This window comes from Tenrec ecaudatus, chromosome 7, assembly GCF_050624435.1.
Source record: "Tenrec ecaudatus isolate mTenEca1 chromosome 7, mTenEca1.hap1, whole genome shotgun sequence".
Taxonomy (NCBI): domain Eukaryota; kingdom Metazoa; phylum Chordata; class Mammalia; order Afrosoricida; family Tenrecidae; genus Tenrec; species Tenrec ecaudatus.
The window spans coordinates 19061125-19087153 of record NC_134536.1 but is presented as its reverse complement, the minus strand read 5'-3'; the positions used below and the strand labels follow the sequence as shown (position 1 = coordinate 19087153).

The 26029-nt window shown below is 47.1% G+C and overlaps 1 protein-coding gene across 1 annotated transcript in view; it reads left to right on the top strand.

The window, feature by feature from the left end:
* The window catches only part of UST (uronyl 2-sulfotransferase), a 340533-nt gene that overhangs the window by 131018 nt on the left and 183486 nt on the right, over positions 1-26029 (top strand). The window contains exon 2 of the mRNA XM_075554408.1: positions 14861-14904. Within this exon, the coding sequence (XP_075410523.1) occupies positions 14861-14904 (44 nt within the window). The remainder of the gene's footprint in view (positions 1-14860; positions 14905-26029) is intronic.

Here is a 26029-nt window from a genome sequence, read left to right as displayed (position 1 = left end):
CCAGTCCCCTGGCCCTCTGAAGCATGTTATATTTGTCCTGTTTTACAGACGGAGACGCTGAACTCAAAAACCTTTAAGACCATGCCCAAGGTCACAAACCCTGTAAGAAGACCGCCATCCCTTAGCTGACTGGAGCAAACGTGCACAGTCTCTCACCTGCATTCTTTCCCCGCACCTTCGGCCCAGCTTTGGTGACGTGCTTATGACTTCCAGGGAACGGTTAGTGGGACACTTGTGCGTTCCTTCTTTTTGGCGGCGTGTGTTTCTATGTGCACAGGGTAGCATGCACGCGCTGTAAGCCCCTTTCAATTTTATCTCCTAATATTCGAGGTCTCTGAGCCAGCAAAAGCTGACCTAATCCTATTAAGCCTGACACAGGATAGAACCAGAGAGATGACCGGGAGGAAAGAGAGGATGAATTTATTGAAACACACGCTTCTTCTTGTTCTTGTTTAATTGATGCCGTCGGGCCTCCATGCTGGAATGCTATTAATTTTGTGAGGATTACTGGTCTGAATGCCTTCAATAGTTTCTGCTGCACGGTTAAAACCCCTCCTCTGCCCAATAAAGAAAACCTAATAAAGAAGGAACTTAGGATTTCCTCCTTGTGCTTCTTGAAAGTGGATGTGGCCGTGGAGTCCCAGATGGGAGAGTTTTATGTGCACCGCAGCATCTGTCACAGACAGACGTGGCCACCCGGTCCGTCTCCTGAGCACGCTTTCTAAAATCAACACCAGCATTTAGGAACGACTCTTGCAATCGCCCATTCACATGCATATCGTCCAAGTTCGCTCCCTTTGCAACACCCAGTACAATGTGCCTTCGTATTCCTGTCCCCCAAGCATGAGGGGGACTGGCAAGCGACAAGTCGCTTCTCTCGTCAGACCTGTCACTGGCCCAGAGACCATCCAGCAGAAGACCGAGCAGAAAAAAACCCCAAAATCTTTTGAATCCATTAAAAAAAAAAAAAGGACGTTCTGACCCTAGCCTTTCAGCCCGTTGTGATCCATAGCTCAACCAGCAAGTTATTTGAGTCATAGAAAACCACCAGGTCCGGTTGTAGGGTCTTTCACAGTGGTTCTGAGTCCGCCCAGACTCCCCTTGGGGACCTGGGTCCAGTTTTCCCGCCCACACACAGCAGCCACCTGGAAACTTGAAAGCGACCCAGTGTCTCACCAGGCACCGCACCACACCCTGAGGTGGTGCAGCTTTGCAGAACTCAAGTCTAAGTCCAGCTTGGCCTCTTCCCGGCACTGGGATCCCAGGCCAGTCACGGATTTCTGCCAGCTCAGCTTCCACTGGCTGAAGGGAGGAGGGATCATTGCGTCTGTCCTGCACATCTCCAAGGGTTGGTGAGAGTTGATGGACCAGTTGCTTTGTAGCTGTTGAGTTGATGACCCCACGTGTGTCCGAGTAGAATTGTGCTCCAGAGAGTTCCCAAGGGCTGGGAATTCAGAAGTGGCTCACCAGACCTTTTTCTCAGGTGCCTCTGAGTGGACTTGAACATCCATCCTTTTGCATAGCGGCCAAGTGCATCCATGCTTTGCTCCCCCCGTGGATTCCTGTTGAAGTAGGAGACTGGGTAGGCCAAAGTTAGTGCTTCAGGCCAATGTAAACTCCTCTCAAGTTGGCATCCAGGCCTTGGCTTCCATTTGCCTCTTTCAGTGAGACGACCATTTCTAGGCTTGGGCTCAAGGTCGCAAGGACATCCTTGACATAGGTAGCCTTCCCATCCTGCAGTCCCAGGACTACACAGATGTTCTTCTCTCCTCTGCTGCAAGTTCTGTGGACCCTGGTCGGGCACATCTGCCCTTTCCCAGATCCAGCTATGGAGATGCTCTGTACATGGAAATGTGCCAGTCCGGTGACTGCCCAGACTTAACCATGCATATAGTGTTGCCTCTGTTCCTCAGAGGGCTGTGACTGCCCCTGGGTCCAGGACACAGGCTCCTTGCCAGCCATCTCCCTGGAATACTCTTTGCCAGTGACACTAAGCTTGGGGGCCCCTGTTGCTCCTTCCCCTGGTGCCCTGTACTTTTTCTCAAAGAAGACATCACAGTTGTAGCTACCTATTTATTCTGCCAAAGGGTTGTCGCATTTCTGCCGTCCCTTTTAGCACAAACTTCAGAGGCACAGAGATTGCGCCCGCCTTTCTATTCATGTTGTCTCCTGGGGATGCAGCGTGGGGCCTGGTGTCGCGTGGTGCTGGTGCTGGTTGTGGTCATCCAGTTGGCTCCTTATGGTCACAGGAGTAAATGGCGTCTGGTCCTGTTCCAAAATCATGATTGTTGGTATATCTAAGTCCATTGCTTCACGTGTTGTGGGCGTCTCTCTCATTGAGGGTCTCCCTGGCTTTTGCTGACCCTCAACTTTATCTAGCCATCCACCTCTACAGAGCCTGTCTTGTGCAATCTTTGCTGGGTGAGCAGTGAAGATGTTGTCTCTAACTTCTCTCTGTCCCATTGGTGTTTCATCATCACCCGGTTCCTTGCACTTGCTCCAATAGTAGCATTTCCCTTCTGCTTTTGCACAGGGCTGGACTCGCCTGTGTTTGACTCATGTTGTTGGAAACAGGAAGATTTCTCCAAAGTCTCCCCCAGATATATGTTAGACATAGGACACTGCTTGCAACTAATGGTAAATGATTGTCAAGTTACTCCCTGCTGTTAAGGACAATGGGCTACTTCTCCCGAAAGGCTTGCAGTCATTGGTTTGGTTGGTGTAGGTGGGGTTTACATCCTACGGATAATGGTTTCTGTAGTGGCCCAGAGAACAGGTCAAACCACCTCAGTGACATCCAAAGTCAGGCTGCCATCATGAGTCTAGGGTCCGCCCATCTTGTCATATGCACGCCCTCCTCTTCCAGTAGCGCATGTACCCTAGATATCCCTCCCTCCCATTATGACGTATGTCTTCACTTGTAATTAGGGGGCTTGCATGTCCCCAGAGAATATAAAAGCCTTGGTTAGCAATAAATCAATCTCTCTGTCTCTCTGTCTCTCTGTCTCTCTCTCTCTCTCTCTCTCTCTCTCTCTCTCTCTCTCTCTCTCTCTCTCTCTCTCTCTCTCTCTCCACATGGACCACCAAGTGAGGCTGAGGTGAGCATGTTACCATGAAATGGGTCTGACTCCATTATTTCAATCTCTCTTCTATCTCTCATGCTATGACTTTACTATGATCTTTACTTATTATGGCTGTACAATTGCGCCTTCCGGACCCGTGATGATGTGTTAGGGGCTGTACTCGCGCCTGACATGTCAGTTCATATTCATAAGTGAAGGTCAAAGAGGAAGACCTGCCATTAGTGCGGTGGTTCCAGTAGCGGCTTCACCCGTACCCATGGCTGTCAGGCTGACGCAGGCGCAGGCAGCACTTCTTCCTCCTGTGCACAGGTCCCTCTGAGTCAGAACTGAGGAGAAGGCTCTCGATAGCAACAACACTTCTTTTCACCAAGCTTGGTTGTGGTAGTTATATAATTTCATGTCAACTTGAAGATCTATCAACATGTAGGGGTGGAGTTTAGCCGGCCAATCAGGTCACAAACGGATGGTGACTCCTTGTGGGTGTGGCCTTCTCATAAAGAGAGGCCTGGGAACTCCCCCTCTCCATGCCTTCGCTTTCCTGCTGGCGAGCTACTCTGAGACCTGGCGATGTTGCCACCACCATTGGATCCACACGACTCTGCCCCGACCAGCCTGTGATTCCTCTTGCATTTTTCATCATTTCATGTGGCTGCCTGAGTCTGAAGAGGGACTTGGGGACTAGTATTGGATTTATGACTTGAGTTGGACTGGGATAGAATGTTTTTCTGGTATATAATTATTTCTTGATAAAAAGCTCTTTCTTAGACCTACATGAGTGTCCCTGGATTTGTTTCTCTCGTCAACCCGACACTGGGTAGAATTTAATCTTCAAAGTGAATGCAGGTAGAGTTGACTCTTCTCTTTCACAATAATCTCCAGTGTTTGAAAGATGTTTTGTTTGTTTGTTTGTTTAAATCCTTCAACAAGGAGAAATCTTTATCCTTAGAAAATGATCCTGATTGTGTCAGAAAGTCCAAATTCAATCTATTTCAAGTTTGGAGAGTAAGCTAGGTAATCAAGTTTGAAAACACTCTTTAGAGCCCAAATGACATGTAGTAAGATTGTTATGTTGTGTGATAAGCATTAACCCAGTGACCTGGGTCTGCTCTAACCTGAGCTGCTAGCCTGCCTCTCGTCCTGCAATTACATACCTCTGTTTGACTCATTATTTCTTGTTGTTCCTGGAAATCGAGGAGCTGATTATATGATACCTATGGGTATTTTCCTGTGCTGAAACATTATGGTGTGTGTGTGTGTGTGTAACACATCCAGGCTCTACAGCAAAGTCACAGTGAAATTCCCGTCTTGAAGCAATAGCAGTATGGTTGGCTGAAGTTCTGTTCCAAAGGCAGTGCTCCCTATGGTTGGCACATTCTTGTGTGTTTGTTACGTAGAACAGTTTGTACAAACTATATAAATCATGGGACACTTAGAACATGACATCTGCATGGTACACTCATGTAAACAGCTGTCCTCTGTTGTGTTAGACAGGGTGCTCTAGAGAAACAAAACCAGAATGCTAATAATTATATATATACATACACACAGATAGATAGATATATAACATAAGAAATAAAGTTATTTAAATTATAAAGCAGTACAGATGGCTTAGTGCAACTCACTCCCGCGAGACAGTTGTGAGTCTTGAGGGCCACCGGGTAGTCCTCTGTAGAGCAATTCAGGCTATCCGGGCACAGGCAGGTCACTAACAGTCACTCCTCAGCTCAAGAGATGTAAATTCCAATGGTGTAGTGAAGTAGGTCTTGAAGGAACCTCAAATTGCAGTGATGCAGCCCATGGATTAGGTGTCCCACAGGTACTGTAGCTTGTAAATTGAGGCACAGAGCAAGCAAGGCAGCCACACACTGGTCCGATGATCAAAAAGCAAGAGACAAGAAAGGCGAGGATCGCCGAGCCATTCAATTAATCCCACGTGTGTTTATCAGCCAGGTTGGCACAATACCTACCTCAGTTGTAAAGTGGGGATAGTAGTATTTCCTAACCCTAGGGCGGTCACGAGAACCAAATTCAATGAGGTTTGTCAGGGGCTTAGCACAATACTGAGAGTGGCATCTGCGCTAGCTGATTGTCTGGCCTTCCCGTGTTTGATTCCTCTCATGATAGATTCCGAGTCACCTTCCTTGTCTTTTCCTTCCACTGACAAAAGCATAGGATTGTTGTCAGGTGTCATCCAGTCAATCCCAGCTCATAGCAACCGCATGTATCACACAACAAAGTGTCGCCCCGCAATCATTACCATGTTGGGGCCCCTCATTGCAGCTCACGGTGTCAGTCCAGCTCTCGGAGGGCCTTCCTCTACTTTACCAAGCATGATGTCCGTCTCCCGGTATTGGCCCCTCCTGATAAATGTGTCCAAAGTAAACGAAATGACGGAGTCTCGGAGGCATAGAGGTTAGGGTTGAGCTGCAAACTACAATCCAATTAAAAACCATTCTTGCTTTTAAAGAGCATTCTGGTTGTACTTATGATGGATTGTTTGTTCTACTGACAGTCTATGGTATATTCAACATTCACTGCCAACACCATAACTCAAAAGCACCAGTTCTTCAGTCTCTGTCTTCATTTTCACGTACCTTTTGACCGTTGGAAACACCGTGGCATGTGATAGAATGTGTCCATTTGCATGGTCATCACAGTTTGGGCCATGATAGAAGCAGCAGACTCACCTGACTGCTGGCCAGTGGCATATGCTTGCTGTCAGCAGGCATGTTATAATAACAAAGATAGAGTCAGGTGATTGTAGTAGCTACTTTGGGGTTAAACTTCTAAGGGAACGAAAGAGAACATGGAGGGATTCCATCTCTCTTTGAGATTCTATCTGTACCTGCATGATTTGGATATCACTCAGATGAGTTTCCAGAGTTAATTGGAAACAATGCATACTTAAGTTGGTGTTAAGGAGTCAGAGCAGTGCAGTGGTTAATGCACTCTGCTGCTAACCGAAAGGTTGGTGGTTCTAAGCCACCAGCTTCTCAGCTTAATGCACTCTGCTGCTAATGGAAAGGCTGGCTCCCTGCTAAAGAGGGAGGCAGCAGTCTGCTTCTGTAAAGGTAGACTGCCTTGAAAGCCCTAGGGGGTTGTTGTACTTGGTCTTTTAGGGTTGCCATGCATTGAAATTTAAATTAACAGCTATGAGTTGGGATTTTTTCACTTTGTTTTGCTTTGATCTATCTATGCTGTTGATACAGCAGTGCTTCACTGATCATTTGATTTCCAAAGGAATTTTGCTCTTGCAGATTTACCTGTGATGTGCTAAAATGCCTACAAAAATATGTTTTGATGGGTGCAGGGTCAGAGGCCAAGAAGAAAGATGGTAGAACAAGAATGTTTTTGAGCCTGAAATGAATAGAAAAGGGCATGGATTTGAACCTGGTGGCCTAGTGGGTTACGTGTTGGACTGTTAACCACCTGGTCAGCAGTTCAAAACCATTACCCTCTCTGTGGCAGAAAAATGAGGCTTTCTACTCCCATAAAGAGTTACAACCTCAGTTACCCACAAGGGCAGTTGTACTCTGCTCAGTAGGATCACTGTAAGTGAGAATGGATCGAAGGCAGTGAGGGAGGTTTGGCTTTTTGGCTTCTAACCCAATAACCGAGAACACTTTGGTTTGTAATTTTTTTCTTATCATTTGGGAGCAAGAAAGAACATTCAGGATATTCTTGCCCTTGTTAACTGGTTGGGTGAGCATTAAAGAGCTTCCATGAGGTATTTTTCTGAAATAATATATATATAAAAGATTGATAGTTCATAGAGCTATTTGTTTTAATTAAGTGGAAAATAATTTTATTGAAGCTTAAATTTAGCTAGGCAAGCAGTTTGTCCGCCATGACGGTGTTGTGGGGCTGTGTTAATTATAAGTAATGGGGTTGTTGGAGACATTCCCTGAGCAACAAACTCCTCTTTGTTAACCCAGCCGGCGTGTGCTGACAGCTGCCTCTCGGAGCGAGGCAGTGCGTGGAGAATGGTGGAAAGTGTGACATTAGCATAATTTTTTGGCGGGGACGAAGCTGGCCCTGCAGCCTTGCCTCTACCAGAGACGCCGTGAGGATATGAGTCTTGGCACACCAGGCCTGGGCTCTGGAGGTCCAGTGTGGTCATCGATGGCACCATAGGTGCCCGGATGCCGAGCTCCGTGACTTTCTTCCAAAGTAAAAGGAGAGCATCCCCATCTCCGATGGTTATGATTTCCCACGGCCCCGTAGGAGAAAAAAGAGGAAAAAGAATTGCAAGTGTCTGATCAAATCTGACACGTGTGGAGGCAAGTGTTTTTTTTTTCTTTGACATTGACATTAATGCACATTATGCTTTCTCTAAGGGGAATTGGGTTGGAAATGGTTTTATTCTCTGGGGACCAATTCAGACGCAAATAGATCTGCTAATGCAAGTCTTCAGAGTCAAGAATAAACGACAAGCCCTGAGAGCCTGTGCGATCATTTGTACCTGACTCAGAGTCGCTCCAAAGAGCCCCAGGTGGCGCAGCGCTTAAGCACTAGACTGCTAACTGAGTTAGAAGGGGGAGAGGGGGGAACCTCCCAGCCGCTCCATGGGAGAGAGACCCGGTGTCCTCTGCTCCCGGGAAGAACACAGCCTCGGAAATCCGTGCAGAAGTGCTGCTCTGATATGTACCGGGGCCGCCACACTCCTGTCTTTCCATTCCAGCTTCCACACCCTTTGAAGCCCGGCGGCAAGGGTCGCTGTGGGTGGGAATGGACTCAGTGACCCAGGACCGCAGCCACCACCCCCAGGGTATTTCTGAACCCTTGGGAAGAAGTGCTTTGTACGTTTCAGGAAACACATTATGACAGTGCCTGAAAGTAACATCAAATCTCAAGTCGGGTGCTAATAGTCTTCCTTGATGTGATCATCTACGTCCCTGACCTCAGGAGTCCCTTGGCTGCTGGGATAATCGATACAGTGCTAAAATGAAATACAAATGGAGAGCAGAGAGGCGAGGACGTGGCTGCTGTGGACTGAGCACTTACTGTGGACCAGGCCGGCGTGGTGCTAAGTGCATCGTTAATGACTTGTTTCGTTGTGATCACAGCTCCATGACATAGGCGTCCGGAATAATGCCTTCCTGTGGCAAGTGGGGACACTCTATTTTCAAGGGCACTCCGCTCCTCAGTGTCCACACTGAGATTTGAACCCAGGGCCTTTGAGTCTGGAGCGTGCAGTTTTGCCTTTGGGACCACTGCCTGCCATTCTTTGTCACCGTCAGGGTCTTCCTGAGCCTGTTGGTGTCTCTCTTGGGAACCAGAGCGGATGCCCTGTAAAGACATAAATGGGCAGTTTCTTTATCTGCTGGATTCGCATCTCCGGGATCCAGGTGGGCACAACAGAGAGCTCCTCTGCGTTGGCAGGCTCCTCACCACTTACCCATTGGGGCCCACAGCCCAGAAAGAGGGGCGCTTTGCTGGGCTGGGATCAGAGAGTATATTTGCTTCAGGTTTCCCACTGGCTCCCACATTTCCTCACCCTGGGCTCCCTATTCTTCCTCTGCTTGAATGTCAGCTCGTCACTCAGCCCAGGACTCCCGAGCTTGGGTCTGATCTTCCATCCCCACAACTCACCCTCCATGGGAGGGCCAAGGCAGGGGCCTAGCTGGGAGCCAGTCCAGAGAGGCCCCTCTCCAGCCCTGCACTTACCTTTGATCTCCTCAACCGACACCTTCCCACACACTATGCATGTGTGACGCCTTGGAGGAAAGGAGATACCAGAAGCCCCGAGAGAGCGCATGCTGTCTCCAAAGAGCGAAATACAACTTTCATTTCCATTCCTGCGTCTCTGCTGCAGTGTGTGGGACTCGCGGCCTCCGGGTTGTAATAACGTCATAGGCATCCCATGCCTGGTGGGCAGAGACAGGCAGGGTCATCGGCTGGCGGGGACATCGGGGTCTGCGGAGAACCCTGCCCCTTTGTTCGTGCAGAGCAGTCTCGTGGCGCCACGCCATCTGAGTACGGAACTTGGGTAAGAGAAAGACAGGAGAGGAAGAAAAGGAGGACAAACAGGAAAAGAATCTCAAACAACTTTGCCTCTTGGTCAGTAAGCCGTCTTAGTCTTAGTCAGTAAGCCGTCTTAGTCTTGGTCAGTAAGCCGTCTTAGTCTTGGTCAGTAAGCCGTCTTAGTCTTGGTCAGTAAGCCGTCTTAGTCAGTAAGCCGTCTAGGCGGTTGGTTACACTGTATGAGGGTGTTTCCAAACATCTGTGAAATATATGATTACAAGAGAGTGGATTTTTCCCACTAACTCTTTGAAGCCCCCGATTCCACGGAATCGTTTGGCTCCGGTTCCACGGCCTTGTTTACTGGCCCTGGTGTTAGATATTTGTGGCACCTCCTGAGGTCGTGGAGAGAGTTCTGGCAGACCATCCTTTTATACACTCGGCACAGCATTAGAATTGAATGTTGATCATTACACATTCAGGAACAGGGCAAAAATTGGAACTGCAGTTTTTAAAATCATGATTGATTTATTTATAAATCATTTTATTGGGGGCTTGTACAACTCTTAATCACAATCCATCCATCCATCCATTGTGTCAAGTACATTTGTACATGTGTTGCCATCATTCTACTTGACCCTTGGTATCAGCTTCTTATGTCTTCCTTGCCCTCCCTCACCTTTCCTTCCTCATGAATGCTTGATAATTTATAAATTATTATTGTTTTTTTCATGTCTGCCTTCACCCACTTTTCTGTTGTCCATCCCCCTGGAAGGGACTTATAGGTAGATCATTGTGATCGGTTTCCTTCATTTCCCCACCTTCCCTTTCCCCTCCTGGTATAGCTACTCTCAGTATTGTTCCTGATGAGTTTATCTGTCCTGAATTCCCTGTGTTTCCAGCTCTTATCTGTACCCGTGTACGTGCTCTGATCTAGCCAGATCTGTAAAGTAGAATTGGGGTAGGGAACTATAATTTTACTGGGTTTTCAGCGCCTTTCCCCCCCCTTTTTAAATAAATCATTTTATCAGGGGCTCTAACAGCTCTTATAGCAATCCATACACCAATTGTATCAAGCACATTTGTCTATATGTTGCTGCCACCCTTTTCTAATTGTTTCCTTCCTGCTTGAGCCCTTGGCATCAGCTCCTTTGTCCCTTCCCCCTTCCCCTCCCCCTCTTGTGAATCCTTCATAAATTATCATTATTTTCATGTCTTACACCGTCTGCTGTCTCCCTTCACTCACATTTCTGTAGTTCATCCCCCGGGGTGGGGTGGGGTGGGGTGGGTGTGTTATATGTCAGTCATTGTGATCGGTTCCCCTTCTGATGAGTAAGTTGTTGCTCAGTACATGGTGGCTGGATCAATGAAAGACTGCCTCAGGAGTATGAGCACACCTGTGTCACCCAAAGCCTTCATTACCATTATTTTGAAACTTTTGTTACCTGGTGCTTTTAGAGTGTGAGGTGAGACTTAGGTCTGCCCAGTAGAATGCCAACGACCTGTTTGCTCACATCCGTAAGCCAGGGAAATGTTTTGTGTACAGGACTGCTGTCTTCACCCCAAAGCCACTGTCCTTTATCTCTTTTGGAGAGCACTGGATGAAAAGAGAGGCAGTTGACCCTGGAGCTCAAATACACAGTTCTCTTCCCTCAGTGTCGCGGTTTCCCATCCAGGAACTCACCGAGGATGTAACACTGCTGAGCCAGCAGTAACTCAGCAAAAATTCCGTCCTGGGGATGGGCGAGGGGCGGTCAGTTTTGCTCTTTAATGTAAACCGCGATGGGAGTTTCATGTTCCCATAGTTGAAGAATATATATTCCCATCTGTCTCTGCTGAGGGGATAATACAAACTTTGAACCTGACCCCCCCAAAACAACAACATACAAGCGGTGGAGAACTTTGAGCCTGACCCCCAAAACATAACAACACACAAGCAATGGAGCTGCTTCTGACTCCTGGTGACCCCGTGTGGTGCAGTTAGACTGCACAGTGCTGGTGGTGCAGTACGTGAGTGGTTGGGCTCCTAACCAGAAGGTCGGTGGTTCAAACCCACCAGCCGCTCTGCTGAAGAATTATGAGTTTCTCTGCTCTCGTGAAGATCCAGAGTCTGGAAAACTCTAGAAGGAATCACCAGGAGTCTAAAAAGACAGGATGGCAGTGGATTTGGTTTGATGTTGGGTGATCTCCTGGAAGTAAACTGTCAAGCGGTGACTACCTTTCAAGGTGACTAAGGGTGGACTCCTGGGAGACCTGGTGGCATATACTGGTTGCATGTTGGGCTGCTCATCGCAAGGTCAGCAGTTCAAAACCACCAGCTTTCTCTGTGGGAGAAAGATAAGACTCTTTACTTCTGTAAAGAGGTACAGTCTTAGAAACCCCCAGGGGCAGTTCTTTTGTATCTTAGAGGATTGCTCTTAGTCAGCACCGACTCGATGAGCGTGAGGTTTTTTGGAGGGTGGACACAAACCCCCAACCTTTCAGTTCACGGCCTAAGATGTAGCCATTTGCCTCATTTCATCAAAATAGCTCACTGTTACCAAGGGCTTCCTCTGTGCCTGGTCCCAAGGGGAATGCTGTGGCTGCATTACTTTGTTACATCCTCATGTTCTGTCTGTAATCTGGGCACCACCACTGTTTTAATTGGCATAAAGAACCGGGTACAGGGAGGTGAAGAACACACTCAACTTCATACAGCAAGTGGAGCTATGGGGCTGAGTGCCCAGGATGTCAGCCGTGAATCAGGCCTCCAAGAAATTCCGTTCTCTCCAGGAGAGCTCTTTCTCCAGAATTTCCTGATGAGTTTGTCCACCCACTTTTGAGAGACACGGTGCCCTCCATGACTATGTCCCCAGAGAAGGACAGCATGCCTGGTGGGGACAAAAAGGAAGACTCTTAACGAGCTGGTTTGACACAGCGGCTGCAAAAGTGGGCTCACAGGTGACCCAGGACCAGGTGGTTTTCCTTCTGTTGTGCACAGGGTCGCTGTGACTCGGAACTGACTTGATGGTACCTCACAACAACAACAAGGCTACCCGAAGACGTCACACATCAGTAAGCCTTACCAACTGGGTATATGAAGCCTGAGCTTATTACATTTTACTTCCTACTTAAGTCTGCAAGCAGCCCGGTCCTTAACATCGAGCAGATTTTTAATCTCGTTCCCCCAAGGAGGGGCACGTTTCTGTGTGAGTGCCGAGCTCATGAAAATGGTAGCCGCTTGCCCGTTCCCATCTCCAGGCAGCCAGCTCGAGGACAGTCGTTATGGACTTCAAGCGCTTTATAAATCAGAAGCTATAAAGGGAAAACGAGAGGATTATGAGTGGGTGCTGGCTCAGTAGAGAGAGACCCGTAAAGCCAAGCCATTTATTTCCTACACCTGATGAGCTTGCCCAGTTCATGGCCCTGGCATCAGCTCCCTTCGCATTTTTGTATCTTAAATCCCTTTGTTCCTCTCGTCCAAAAACCCCTCCAGCCTGCTAGACTAGGACATGTACTTGATTCCCGGCATTCCCTGAAGGGCAGCGGTTCTCAACCTGTGGATCAGGACCCCTTTGGGGGTCAAACGATCCGTTCACAGGGGTCGCCTAATACATCCTGCCTATCAGATATTTACATTGATGATTCATAACAGCAGCAACATGACGGTGATGAAGTAGCAATGAGAATAATGTTATGGTTGGGGGGTCACCACCACATGAGGAACTGTATGAAAGGGTCGCGGCGTGAGGGAGGTTGACAACCACTGCTGCAGGGTTCTTTGTGTTTGCAGTGTTTTCTACGCTCGGTAGAACAAACCTGATCATGTTTACTCTTTTTTGGGGTGGAGATGATATCATGTAGAGTGGCAAGAGGGGGCTTTGAGATTCTACTCAGCTCTAAATAACAGCTCCTTCGTGCAACCAAACATGGGGCATGGGACCAGATGGTAATGTTAGCCGCAATGACAAGACCCCAAATGGGCGGTTCAGACAAGTAGGTGTCCAGCTCCCTCTGCAAAAGCCAGTCTTCTCTGCATTGTGCTGGGTGGCAGTCAGCACGTGACAGAATTTCTTCCAGTCTCTGTTTTCTCCTCTGTGAAATGGGTATACTTTTATAACTCATCGCTGATCATTGGAATGAAGTGAATGGGCTTCTGTAAAGCACTCAACAGGAAGTTCTGGCGGTTCAGTGGTTACCTGCTAGGCTATGATCCTCGTGGCCAGCAGTTCGAAACCACCAGCAGCTCCATGGGAGAAAGATAGGGCTTTCTACTCCCATAAAACAGTGACAGTCTTGGACGCCCACAGGGGGGTCACTGTGAGCCAGCATTGACTGACAGGATGGCAGAGAGAAAGCACTTAGCAGATATAGCAAAGGAACTCAGTCATTTTTCTATATTGTGATTTGGGTGAAAGTTTATAGAGCAAACTGGTCTTGGGTTCAACAGTGAGACACATTTCACTTGTGACCTTGATTGAAGTCCCCACAATGTAACAGCCCTGTACCCACTTCCTGTCTGTGTTTACCTTATTCTTCCTTTTTCCTTCCTGTTCCAGCCTGCCTTTCGGAGCTTTTTCCCCCGGCAAATGCTGCCCCTTCTGGCCTGGTTGATCTAAAGAGGGAGTACTTCACTAGCAGTGGTGTGCACCTTACCAACCTCTAGCATTGACTGAAGGGCATCTACCAATCTCTCCCAATCAAGCATGGCCTTCCGTATGTTTCTGAGTTTACGCCACGGTTTTCTCCTCCTCTATCCTGGCACACCTATTTCAGTTTCTTTCAGCGTGGTTCACTGAGGGAGCCGGACTAGGAACTCAATAAACTCGAGTTGCCTTTCTTAGAATGCAGATGCCAGTAAGTGGCTCTTTGTTGTTAGTTTCCATGGTACCCATGACGATTCATGATGAAGCTACATGTGTAGACAATGATTGTGCTCCCCAGAATTTGCAAGGATGGGATCCCTAGGCACCAAGGATGGGTCTCCGGGCACCTCTGGGTCGACTCAAACTTACAACCTTTGGGTTAGTAATCAAGCCTTTTACTGCTCGTGCGCCACTCAGGAACCCCAAGTGGCTAGTACTGAAGACAAACTTAGCTTCAAAACCAAGCTGGACTGTGGAGGCCTGTCAAGCCAGCACTCCGAGGCTAACTGGAGAGATGACGGGGCACAGTGGGTCTCAAGTTGTGGTTGTAGGACCAGCAACGGCCGTGTCATCGGGGAGTTTCTAGAAAGGCCATTTCCCAGAAACGATGAGTCAGGCACTCGGAGGGGGCCGTGTGAGGCTAAGCAGTCTGTGTGATTAGCATGCCCTCGAGGTCAGTGAGGAGCCCTGGTGGTGTAGTGGTTAGGCACTGGGCTGCTGACCGCAGGTTCGTCAGTTAGAAACCACCTCCTCAGGAGAAAGATGGGCTTTCTACTGCCTTAAAGAGTTACCGTCTCAGAAACTCACCCCTCTCCTATCGGGTCACTATGCGTTGGGAGTGACTCAATGGCAGTGAGTTTGGTTTGGTTTGTTATTAAAGGTCATCCAGATGCACACACTACAATTTGAAAACCATCTGGTGTGAGGTCAACCCCACTGATCTGTGTCAGTGGGTGCATGTCAGTACACATGCTCTCCGTGTGCGTGGCTGTTTAAAACTGCTAATCCTATGAGCCAAAGGTGGGGATAGGAGCAGCAATGGTTTCAACTGGCTATTTGTTACCTGTTTTTCTCTAGAGCTGTTATCTGATTAGAAATAGATCTCAAATGCCTCTTCAGTGGGTTTGCATTTCATTCATTTGGAGGTTTTTTTTAAAAAAGATGATTTATCAACTCTCTTTTTTTCCCTAGGAAATTCCACTTATTTGGATGACCATGGCCCACCTCCGAGCAAGGTAAGGTATTTGTTTAAACCTCCTTTCCTTATTCTTGGTACTCGCAGCGGTCTCTGTCTCCAGCAGTTCCCAGGCCTCCAGCAGATCCCACCTGAATCATTGACAAAACCATCAGAGCTCAGGGATGCCAAGTCCACCTTTGGCGTATGATGAAGAGGAGGGGGAAGAGGATCAAGGTAGACTACATGATTCTGGAGAAGGAAGAGCCATTGTGTAGTCATGGGCAATAACTGCGCAAGACCAGAGCCTCAGGTTGACTTCACAATTCAGCAAACACTCTTGTTGGCTGCCTTCTCTGCCTCTGTCCTCTGTGCTGGTGGGTCCTCATGCCTTAGGGCCTGGAATTAGACTCAACCACTAGCCTGCTCCCCACCGCTTGCCTTTGATGGGCCATTCCATGTAAGGCTGAACCCTTTCTCAGACTGCACCTTCTCACGGACACCTGTCCTGGCCTAGGTACACACTTTCATTCTTCTTCTCCTAAACAGGTAGGTCTGATGTTCTTCAAAATGTGCACCAACTCCACAATTGCTGCGTGTACAGTTCAGTGACATTGAGTCCCTTCTTCAGGTTGTGCATCTGTTCCCACCCTCCTTGTGAGAAGTGCTCTCAGGAGCAAGCGCCCTGGACAACCTTCGGAGTCCCTCCTTTCAGGTCAATCCTACGGAGATGACTCTGTAAAGGGACACAGGCTTCCAGGCAGACATTCTTTACGAGTTTCCCTATGCTGTGGTTTGGCTGACAGACTACTGCAGGGAACTTTTGGATTTAAGGTGGAGGGGGAAGAGGATGAAGGCAGCCTAAATGATTATGGAGAATTAAGAGCCATTGATTAGTCACGGGCAATAACTGCGCAAGACCGGAGCCTCGGGTTGACTTCACACCTTAGCCAGTGCTCTTCTTGTTGGCTGCCTTCTCTGCCTGATTATGTCAGGGCTATGGTTTCCAGGAGACTCATCCAGCTGCCATGGTTCCGGGAAGTCTGACTTCCATCTGCATTTGGAATGCTGGCCCCCATCTTTCTTTCTCAGGCTTCTTCCCCCACGCCCCACCCCCAGGCTTCTCATATAGACTCTTGGGTCTTGTTAGTTGCCATCAAATTGGCTCAGGCTCACGGTGACCCCACGCGCGGTGGAAGAAAATACTGTCCAGTCTTACACTATCACCTGATTGGTGGCAGAGTGGGTCATTGTGATTCATAGGCTTTTTCACCAACTGAGATTTTGCAGACACTGATCACCAGACTTTTCTTCTTAGTCTTACCCTGGAAGCTCTGCAGACACCTGGTCAGCATCATAGGAGCATCGCAGTCACCGCTGACAGGTGGGGGCTGTGCCTGACACGTGGGAGCTGTGCTTGAGGTTCCCAGGCCAGGAGCCAAAACCAAGGTCTCCTGTGCGGAAGGCAAGGATTTTGGCAGTGCACTGCAGAGTCCCCAGAGACACATTAGTCCGCATTAAGAGGATTTTCTTATGATTGTCCCCTTTCTTGAGTATATTGAAAGCCAAATCCAATCTGCTGCAAACGAGGAGAAGGAAACGAATAGAATACTCGTTATCCACAAGAAATGTGTAACGTTTTCATTCAATACTTACAGCTCTTGAGTGTGTCTTTACAGCCATTTTTATGCACATGTAGGAGATAATGGTGATATTTATTACCAGTAGTCGGGGAAAAGATTGGACCTGGCAGCACAGAGAGCTGGCAATCCTGTACCTATCGCTTTGTGTCAGACCTTCCTTTTGGGACCTTGATATCCTGAAGTGTAGACACCTGTGCTCCCAGGCTGCGCCTGCTTTGCGGCGTCTTTAAACTTCGGCCTCGTCATGGGCCACCTGCAAAGCCCCAGGTGTAAGGAGACGTGTGTTATTGTTAGGTGCCACCGAGGCGGCTCGGATCCATAGCAACCCTGTGCCCAGCAGAATGAAACACTGCCCTGTCCTGTGCTGTCCTCACAATTGTCCCTACACCTGAGCCCATGGATGCTGCTAGTGTGTCAGTCCATCTCATTGAGCGCCTTCCTTTGTTGTTGTTGTGCATGCCTCCCTGCCCCCCCGCCCCCACTGCATAAAGCATGGTATACTTCTCCAGGGACTGGTCTCTTCTGATAATATGTGCAAAGTATGTAAGACAAAGTCTTGCCATCCTTGCCTCTAAGGAGCACGCTGGCCATACTTCTTCAACCCAGGTCAGTTTGTCCTTTTAACAGTCCATGGTACTTTCGATAATCTCTCCTTAGTCTTAGGCACACCTTAGTCTTCAAAGTACCATCCTTGCTCTTGTCTTGTGCAACAGATTTACCTAATGCAATCCATCTTTTGATCTCTTGACTGCTACTTTCATGAGCATTGATGATTGTGGATCCAGGTAAGACAAAAATCCTTGACAACTTCAATTTGTTCTCTATTTATCATGATGTTACCTATTGGTCCAGATGGGAGGATTTGGGTCTTCTTTACGCTGAGATGTAATGCAGTCTGAAGGCTACAATCGTTGATCTTCATCAGCAAGTGCTTCAATTCCTCCTCACTTTTAGAAAGCAAGATTGTGCCGTCTGCACATCATGGGTTGTTTATAAGCCTTCCTCCCATCGTGATGCCCCATTCTGCGTTATATAATCCAGGTTCTCTGATGATGTGGTCAGCATATGGGTTGAACAAGTATGATCAGCTGAAACAACCCTGGCACACACCTTTCCTGCTTTTATAACAATGCAGTATTCCCTTGTTCTGTTCACACAACTTCCTCTTGATCCAGATACAAGTTCCAAATGGACACAGTGAAGTATTCTGGAATTCCCAATCTTCTCAAGGTTATCTGCAGTTTATTATGGTTCATGCCGTCAAATACCTTTGCATAGTCAATGAAATACAAGTAAACATCTTTCTAGTATTCTCTGCAATGAGCCAAGATCCCTCTGACAGCAGCAATGGTATACCTTGTTCCATGTTCTCTTCTGAATCTGACCTGTCAGTGCACTGTCGCAACCGTGGCTGCATGGTCTTCAGCAAAAATGTTCCGGTGTGTCATAGCAATGATATTGTTCTGCAGCTTGAGAATTCTGTTGGGTCACCTTTCTTGGAATGGGCACAAATATGGCTCTTCCAGTCAGTTGGGCAAGGAGCTGTCTTCCAAATTTCCTGGCATAGACAAGTGAGTGTTTCCAGTGCTTCTTCAGGTTTCTGGAACATTTTAATGGGTATCCCATCAATTCTTGGGGCCTTGTTTCGGGTTAGTGCATTCAGTGCGGTTTGAACTTCTTCCTCCCACACCATTGATCCTTGCACACGTTACTTCCTGTAATGGTGGACTGCCAGCTAGTTCTTTCTGATACAGTGACTCTGTGTGTTCTTACCATCTTCTCTTGATGTTCCCTGCATCGTTCAGTATTTTGCCTTTAGAATCTTTCAGAATTGCAGTTCAAGGCTTACATTTTTTCCTTGAGTTTTCCACTTTCAGTTATGCTTAGCATGTTCTTCCCTTTTGAGTTAATTGTTAATTCTAGGTCCTTCCACATTTTGTTATAATATTTTTTTTATAATATTTGACTTTGCACACACGAGCTACTCTTTGAAATGTCCTATTCAGCTCCTTAACTTCATTCTGTCTTCCTTTTGCTTTAGTTACTCTGTGATTAATAACAAGCTTCAGAGTCTCTTCTGATATCCACTTTAATCTTTTCTGTCTTTCTTTTAATAACCTTTTGCTTGATGTCCTCCCACAGCTCTTCTGTCCTATGTGTTCAAGGAATCAAATCCGTTCTGGAGATGTTCCTGAAACTCAGGTGGGATAGACTCAAGGTTGTATTTTAGCTTCCAAGAGCTTGTTTTAATTTTCTTCATCTTTTTCCTGAACTTACATATGAGCAATTAATGGGCTGTTTCACAGCCATACCCTGGTTTGGTGTTAGCTACTGATATTGAGTTTCTCTATCACGTCTTCCCACAGATGTAGTCAGTTTCATCTCTGTGCATTCCATCTGGGGAAGTCCATGTGTATAGTCACCTTTTGTGTTATTGAAAAAAGATATGTGCATGAACAAGTCTTTGGTTTTGCAAAATTCCAGCATGCAATCTCCAGCTTCATTTCTTTCACCGAGTCCATATTTTCCAACTACTGTTCCTTCCTTTTTGTTTCCAACATTTTGCATTCCAATCACCAATAACTATCAATGCATCTTGATTGCATGTTTGATCAATTTCCGACTGAAGTCATTGGTAGAATTCCTCAAGTTCGTCATCACTAGCTTTTGTGGCTGATGCATAAATTTGAATAATAGTGGTATTGATTGGATTTCCTTGAAGACATGTAGATATAAACCCATTACAGATAGTATTGTACTTCATGATGGATTTAGCAAGATCCTTTCTCATGATGAATGCCACTCTTTTCTTCTTGATTGTGTTATTCCCAGCATAATCAATAATAAAACTTTTGTATTCCCTTCCTCTTGATTGTGTTACTACCAGCATAGTCAATCATATGATTTTCTTATTCAGTGTCGCCGCTACCAGTACATTTCAGCTCCCTAATGCCTAGGTTATCGATCCTCATGCATTCCCTTATATTTTTTTACCATTTTCAGTTTTCCTAAATCCATACTTTGCACATTCCAAGTTCTCTTTATCTTGAGTCTTGCTCCATCAGCAAATGAAGACCCTGAAGGCTCCATTCCCACAGGCGCTTCCTGACCCAGGTCCCCACTTCTGTGTTTGTCGTACTGCGGTGGCTGTGTGTTGCTGTGATGCTGGAAGCTGTGTCACTGGTATTTCAAGGGCCAGCAGGGTCCCCCAAAGTGAACAGGCTTCAGCGGAGGTTCCAGACTAAGAACAAAGAAGGACTCAGCTCCCCACTTTGGAGGAATTTGCTGCTGAAAACCTTCTGCCGAGCGTTGAAGCATTTTCAAATATTGAACATCTAAACAAAAGAAGCAGACCATTGTGGGAGATACTTCAGGAAGGTAGGCTCTCAGGTCTGCGGGCACTCTAAAGGAGGTGGTGAGAAGAGATAAATCACCCATCCTAGAGGCTTTGGCTTTGGGGGAATTTTAGAACACCACCATGCTCAAGAACACGAGCTTTGGAAGAAGGCATTTTTTGTGCGCAGCACTGACTGTGTGGCCCTTTATAGCTGCACAACATCGGACACATGAAGTAGGATTTGAGCCTCAGTATCGGATGTCAAAGGCAGATGGAAACGTCCCACAGCAGGGGATGTCTGAAAGGATGGAATGAGTAGATGCATAATATGAGAACTCAGCACTCAGGATGCAAGGAACATTGAAAAGAGGTGACTAGTGGTGACTAGACTGGGTTGGCATTGGGATTATCAATAAATGGCAAGGTAGCATTTATCACATGAATGGTTCTGCCTTTAGATCGGCTGCATACTTATCTACTGCTGAGGGCACTGTAGGCACTAGGAGAACAAAAATTTAAAAAAGGGTCCAGAACCACAGCCCCTAAGAACAGGGGAGACTACAAACCATCCCAAGATAAGGCCCATGACCATCTCTTCTAGGTATGCTCAGATAGGCACAAGGAAACGGTTCACTCAGTGTCACTGAAGTGGACCCTGGGGTGGAGAGCTGGAGTCTGAATTAGGTCTCTTGGCTCCCGCCCCAGGTTCTTTCCCCAAGGTGTTATTCTCAAATGTCAGCTTCCATCAGAATTGCCGGAGGCTTGTTGAGACATAATCTGTTAGATCTGGTTAACTAGAGAAACAAATACCAGGAAGAGCTTTGTATCAAAGGGCAATTGTCTATCGAGAAAACATCGCAGCCAAACACTTACCCACTGCATCCAGATCAAGTCCATAAGTCCGATATTAGCCCATATGTCCAACACTAGTCCTCTCTAGACTCACAGCACATGCAATGATGCCTAATGCAGGAAGATCACAAGCCGGTAGGTGGAAAGTCCTGTGGATCCAATGGTGGTGGATGCATCTCCAGGGTTCTAGCTGCCATCACTGTGGTTCCGTGCGGCTTGTTCACATGGAAAACAAAGGCAGAGAGTGTGACTCACCTCCCCAGAGAAAGAGGAAGTTCCCAGAATCCTCATGAGAAGGCCACAGCCACAAGGAGACACCATCAAGCTGTGATCTGATTGACAGGCTAGACTCCACCCCTTCACTCTTAATATCCTCAAGTTGACACGATATTATGTCACTACCATACCCAGCCACCAGAGTTTCTGATTGACTAGGTCCGAAGTGAAAGTACTCAGAGGGTTCCACCTACTTATAAAGTTTCCTATGTTTCCATAATAACTCTCCCCCATATCTGTAATGCCTCCTATTCCAAGAAGCCCTGGTAATGCAGTGGGTGAGTGTTTGGCTGCTAACATAAAAGATGGTAATTCCCACCCGCCAGTTGTTCCTGGGAAGAAAGATATGGCACTCTTCTCCTAGAAAGATCACTGTCTAGATGACCCTGTGGGGCAAGTCCACTCTGTCCTATAGGGTCACTGTGAGGCAGAATAGACTCGCTGGCCATAGGTTTAGGGACAGGGCCTGAGAGTTCGCCTTTCTAACAAGTTGCTAGTGAATGAGGCTCATGCTGCTGGCTGGGAAGGGATGGAAGGGTGGGGTGGGTCACACTGTTGTGAACCACTGCTCCAAACTCAGAAAACCAAACTCACTGCCATCGAATCCATGCCAACTCATGGTGGCCCTAGAGGATGGATTAGAACTGCCCCTGTGAGTTTCGGAGACTGTAATTCTTTATGGGAGTAGACAGTCCCGCTCCTGAAGCTATGACTATAGAGGAAGTCATAGCTTAGGGAATTTGGGGTGTTGGTTTCACTGCTGATTGCTTAGAGAAAGTGGTGAGCCGTATTATAGAAGCACTACTAATATCAAGGCAGCAGAGTGGGTTATGCGTTGGACTGTTAACTACAAGGTCAGCAGTTTGAAACCACAAGCCACTCTACAAAAGAAAAATTAGGCTTTCTATTCCCTTAGAAGATCGACATTCTGGGAAACACACAGGGGCATTTCTGCTCCGTCCTATAGGGTTACTATGAGCTGGAATTGACCCTAAGGATGTGAATGTTTGGATTTTATTAATATCATAATGACTCCTCATTGCCACGCTGCTTGTAGTGAAAACGTGTTTTCTTTGGCCAGTAATCCACCAAGGAGGGAAAATGGGAAGGGGAGGGGACGATGGCACTTTCCTTCCCGCTGGCTTTCTCCCCCATGAGGGGTTGCTGAAGCCTTTCTTCCACTCTGTCTCAGAAGACTCTGCATATAGAACATTTGCAATCGCTAAAGCTATTAACCGAGGGTGGTAGCATGAACAAAAGTGGGCTGAATCGGCTACTCATGACCCGTTTTCTTTGGTACTATCGTCTGTGTAGACATACGAGAGGTCTTTGAAGGGTTGGTGGTGATTGAGAGGTACCCTCAAGTCGATTCTGACTCCTGGGGACCCTAGAGGGACAACCTAACGAAGCGCTCTCGATCCCGCCCCAACCTCACAGTTGTTTTTGTGTTTGCGCCCACTGTTACTGCCACGACTGCAGTTCTGTCTTGTCCAGAGTCTTTTCCGCTGCCCCGCTTCTTTATCAAGCGTGATGTCCTTCCACAGGTTGCTGCTGACAGCATGTCCAAAGTACGCGAGGTAACGGTCTCACCATCTTTGTCTCTAAGCAGCATACTGGCTATACTTCTTCCAAGACAGATTCACTTGCTCTTTTGGCAGTTCTTGATACTTTAAATATTCGTCGCCGGCACCACAGTTCAAGTACATCGATTCTTTTTCGGTCTTCCTTATTCGATGTCCAGCTTTCACATGCATAGGAGGCAGTTGATAACAACCTGGCTTGGGTCAGGTGCCCCTTAGCCCTTGCTTTTCGATACAGGAAACACAATGCAGTGTGTCCTCCAATCTCTTGCCTTCTGCTTCCATGAGCATTGATTGTGGAGCCAAGCGAGAAGAAATCCTAGACAACTTCAATCAGGGACATATGTCAATATATGAATACATGAATCAGATCTATGAATGGATTTTGAACTCACACTAAGTCCCAGTCCTCCTCTAAGAACAGTTAGTTCTTCTGACATGGCCACACTCGATACTTCTCCTCGTGAGGAGACCACTGAAGGTACTGGTGCTACAGAAAAGCGTGGTGAAGAAATCACGTGGGGCCCGGCTCTCAGAAGGAGTACTGATCGGGATCTAGTGGTTTGTCTTACAACTGCAGCCATCTAAGTGAGATGTCAGCTAAGTCCACATGGACGCAGCACGTCAGCCTGTGTGATTCAAGGATCGTACATAATAAAATCGAAGACCAGGGAATGGTATGAGGGCTGGGAGTCTAGGCACCCATTGTGCAGAGGCTGTGGATGACAGCGGGAGCCCAAAATCCATTTGCAGGGAACCTACTTGGAATAAGCCTCTGGCTAATCCCCTCTGACCGTAGACCAGGATGTGAATAGGTGTGTTATCAGCAGAGTGCATTGAAAAGTGGATTATTGCAGATGCAGTTAGGTGAAAATATAACAACTTATCATGTGATATCACTTTTGGCCCATTTCTAATTTGTTCTGATTTTCAATATTTTCTGCTTTCTTTTTGATTGAGATTTTTCTAGTTTTATTTTATTATTCTTGTATTTTTGGGGGGTGGCAGCAGTGGGGCAAGTTTTTCTATATATGAAATCAGGACTAGGTAAACCTGTAGAGATGGCAATTGGAATAATAGTTTCTGAGGGTTATGGCAGGGGAGGTTGAGGAGGGATAGGGGACTAATACCATAAAGGAAGAAACTGTTCTAAAACTGGTTCTAGTGTTGATTTGTATAACTTTTTAATATGAATTTAATTACTGAGTTTTAATATGTGAATTATATGTCCATGAAACTGTTAAAAAATAAAAAGAAGATAAGATTTATCATCTTAGAAACGCACAGGGAGCAGTCTACTCTGTCCTTTAGGGTCAGTGGTTGGGGGTCTACTCCAGGGCTATGAATTGAGTGAGGAGGCAGGAGTGTTATAACTCTTGACCTTCTGAGCAGTTGCCCTGAAGAGAAACAACAAAAGTAAACCCGCTGCCAGCTGACTCAGAGGGACCCCGTAGGATAGTGCAGCACAGCAGCTGTGGGTTTCCAACATTGTCAATATGTGTAGAAGCACACCACCCCATCGTTCTCCCCCAGGACAGCTGGTGGGTTTGAACCACTGCCCCTTTGGTTAGCAGCCAGACACTTTAACTACTGTGCTACCAGGTCCCATCATCATTATAAGACTACAATTATGAGTCAAAATCATACTGGCACGTTGGCATCGCTTCACTCGTGGGTGTTAACTTTTGGCAGGGCAGAAATGTCTCCCAGGAGGGAGGGACCAAACTTCCCGATGAAGTGGACCCTGAACTGAGCCCCGAGGTGGGGGCTCCTCTAGGTACACAGAGGCAGCAAGCCAGAGGGGCTCGCACCGGTCTGGGGCTGGCCTCTGGAGTGAACTCGTAGCCTGGCAGCGGAAGGCAAGGCTGGGGCCAGCCCCGATGTTCGTTCCCAGATTTGTTTCGCACTCAGGAATAACTCTGGATGCCAAGACCCAAAGAGCCGTGATCTGGATCAAAGAAGGATTTTAAACCCTGAAATGTACCCAGGGTTACAGGCAAAGAGCTCAGGTTACTTTTTTTGTTTTTAAAATTCAACTCCACTAGCTTCCCATCCTGCAAGGAAGAGCCTTTTAGGACAGGGTCCCTACTGTGCCTGCCCTCCAGCTAGCTGTCTTTTGCTTTTTTCTGTTTTGTTTTTATAATTCTCACGGCTCCCCTTCCATCTGAAGCTGAGCCATCAGTGAGAGGCGAGCGATAGTAGTTTCACGTCACTCCCACGCTTTACCTGGACTTGGCGTGTGCACCGGATGCAGTGGTCTCAGCCCCAGGTGCCACTCAGGAGCCATAGGATGCTTTCTACCCAGTGAAACAGAGCGCAAAACCCGGGGCTGACCCAGCAGACATAGCCGGACCCCTCCTTCCATGAAAGGTGTGCTCACCGAGGGCCTCGGGAGTCCAGAGCACCAGAGCAAGCCCCGGAGGCTGGAACTGTTTTCTCCAGGTGGAGAGCGCAATGTTCAATTGCTCTTGTATATAAATCTCTTTCTTATACGCATATGTGTGTCCATGGATTTGTTTCTCTAGTCTACCTAGACTAACACGATTGCCATCGCCATTTTCAAAACATTTTCTTTCTACTTGAGCCCTTGGTATCAGCTCTTCATTTTCCCTCTTTCCTCCCCCTTTGTCCCTCACGAACCCTTGATAATTTGTAAATTATTATTATTTTTTCATGTCTTACACTGACCGATGTCTCCCTTCACCCTCTTTACTGTTGTCAGTACCCCAGGGAGGGGGTTATACTTAGATCACTGTGATCAGTTTCCCCTTTCTCCCCCACCTTCCTCCTTCCCCTCCTGGTATCACTACTCTCATTATTGGTCCTGAGGGTTTATCTGTCCTGGATTCCCTGTGTTTCCAGCTCTTATCTGTACCCGTGTACATGCTCTGGTCTAGCTTGATTTGTAAGGTAGAACTGGGATCATGGAGGGGAGGAAGCATTAAAGAACTAGAGGAAAATTATATGTTTCATTGGTTCTTTGTCACACCCTGACTGGCTTGTCTCTTCCTTGTGACCCTTTTAGTCTCTTATATACATAATTGACTTCCTCATTGTACATTTAACAACTGTGTAAAGAAAATCCTGGTGCATAAGCATCAGAAAAGGTGAAGGAATACTTTTTCCCATTCATGTAGCAGAACGAGGTGGCCCAGCTCCCTTATGCAACCATTGATGCAGGTTTTCTGTTTTGCTCACAGAAATGTGTTGTTCATTCATAGAGTCTTGAGTCGGAAGGACTTAATTTAGCATTTCATTATCTGAAGACATGGAGCCTGAAACTGTGCTTCCTCTGGAAGTTTCATGGGCACCATCATTAGCCACCTAGAGGGTACTGCTGACTGAGAATTTGCTTTCATCACGGATTCCTCTAAATGATTGTGAGACTAGCCCCCCGCCATCAACTTTCTTCTCTTTGTCAGAACTCTCCAGAGAAACGGAAGCAGGCTATGTACCCTTACATAGACATCAATATTATATGCACATACATGCATATAT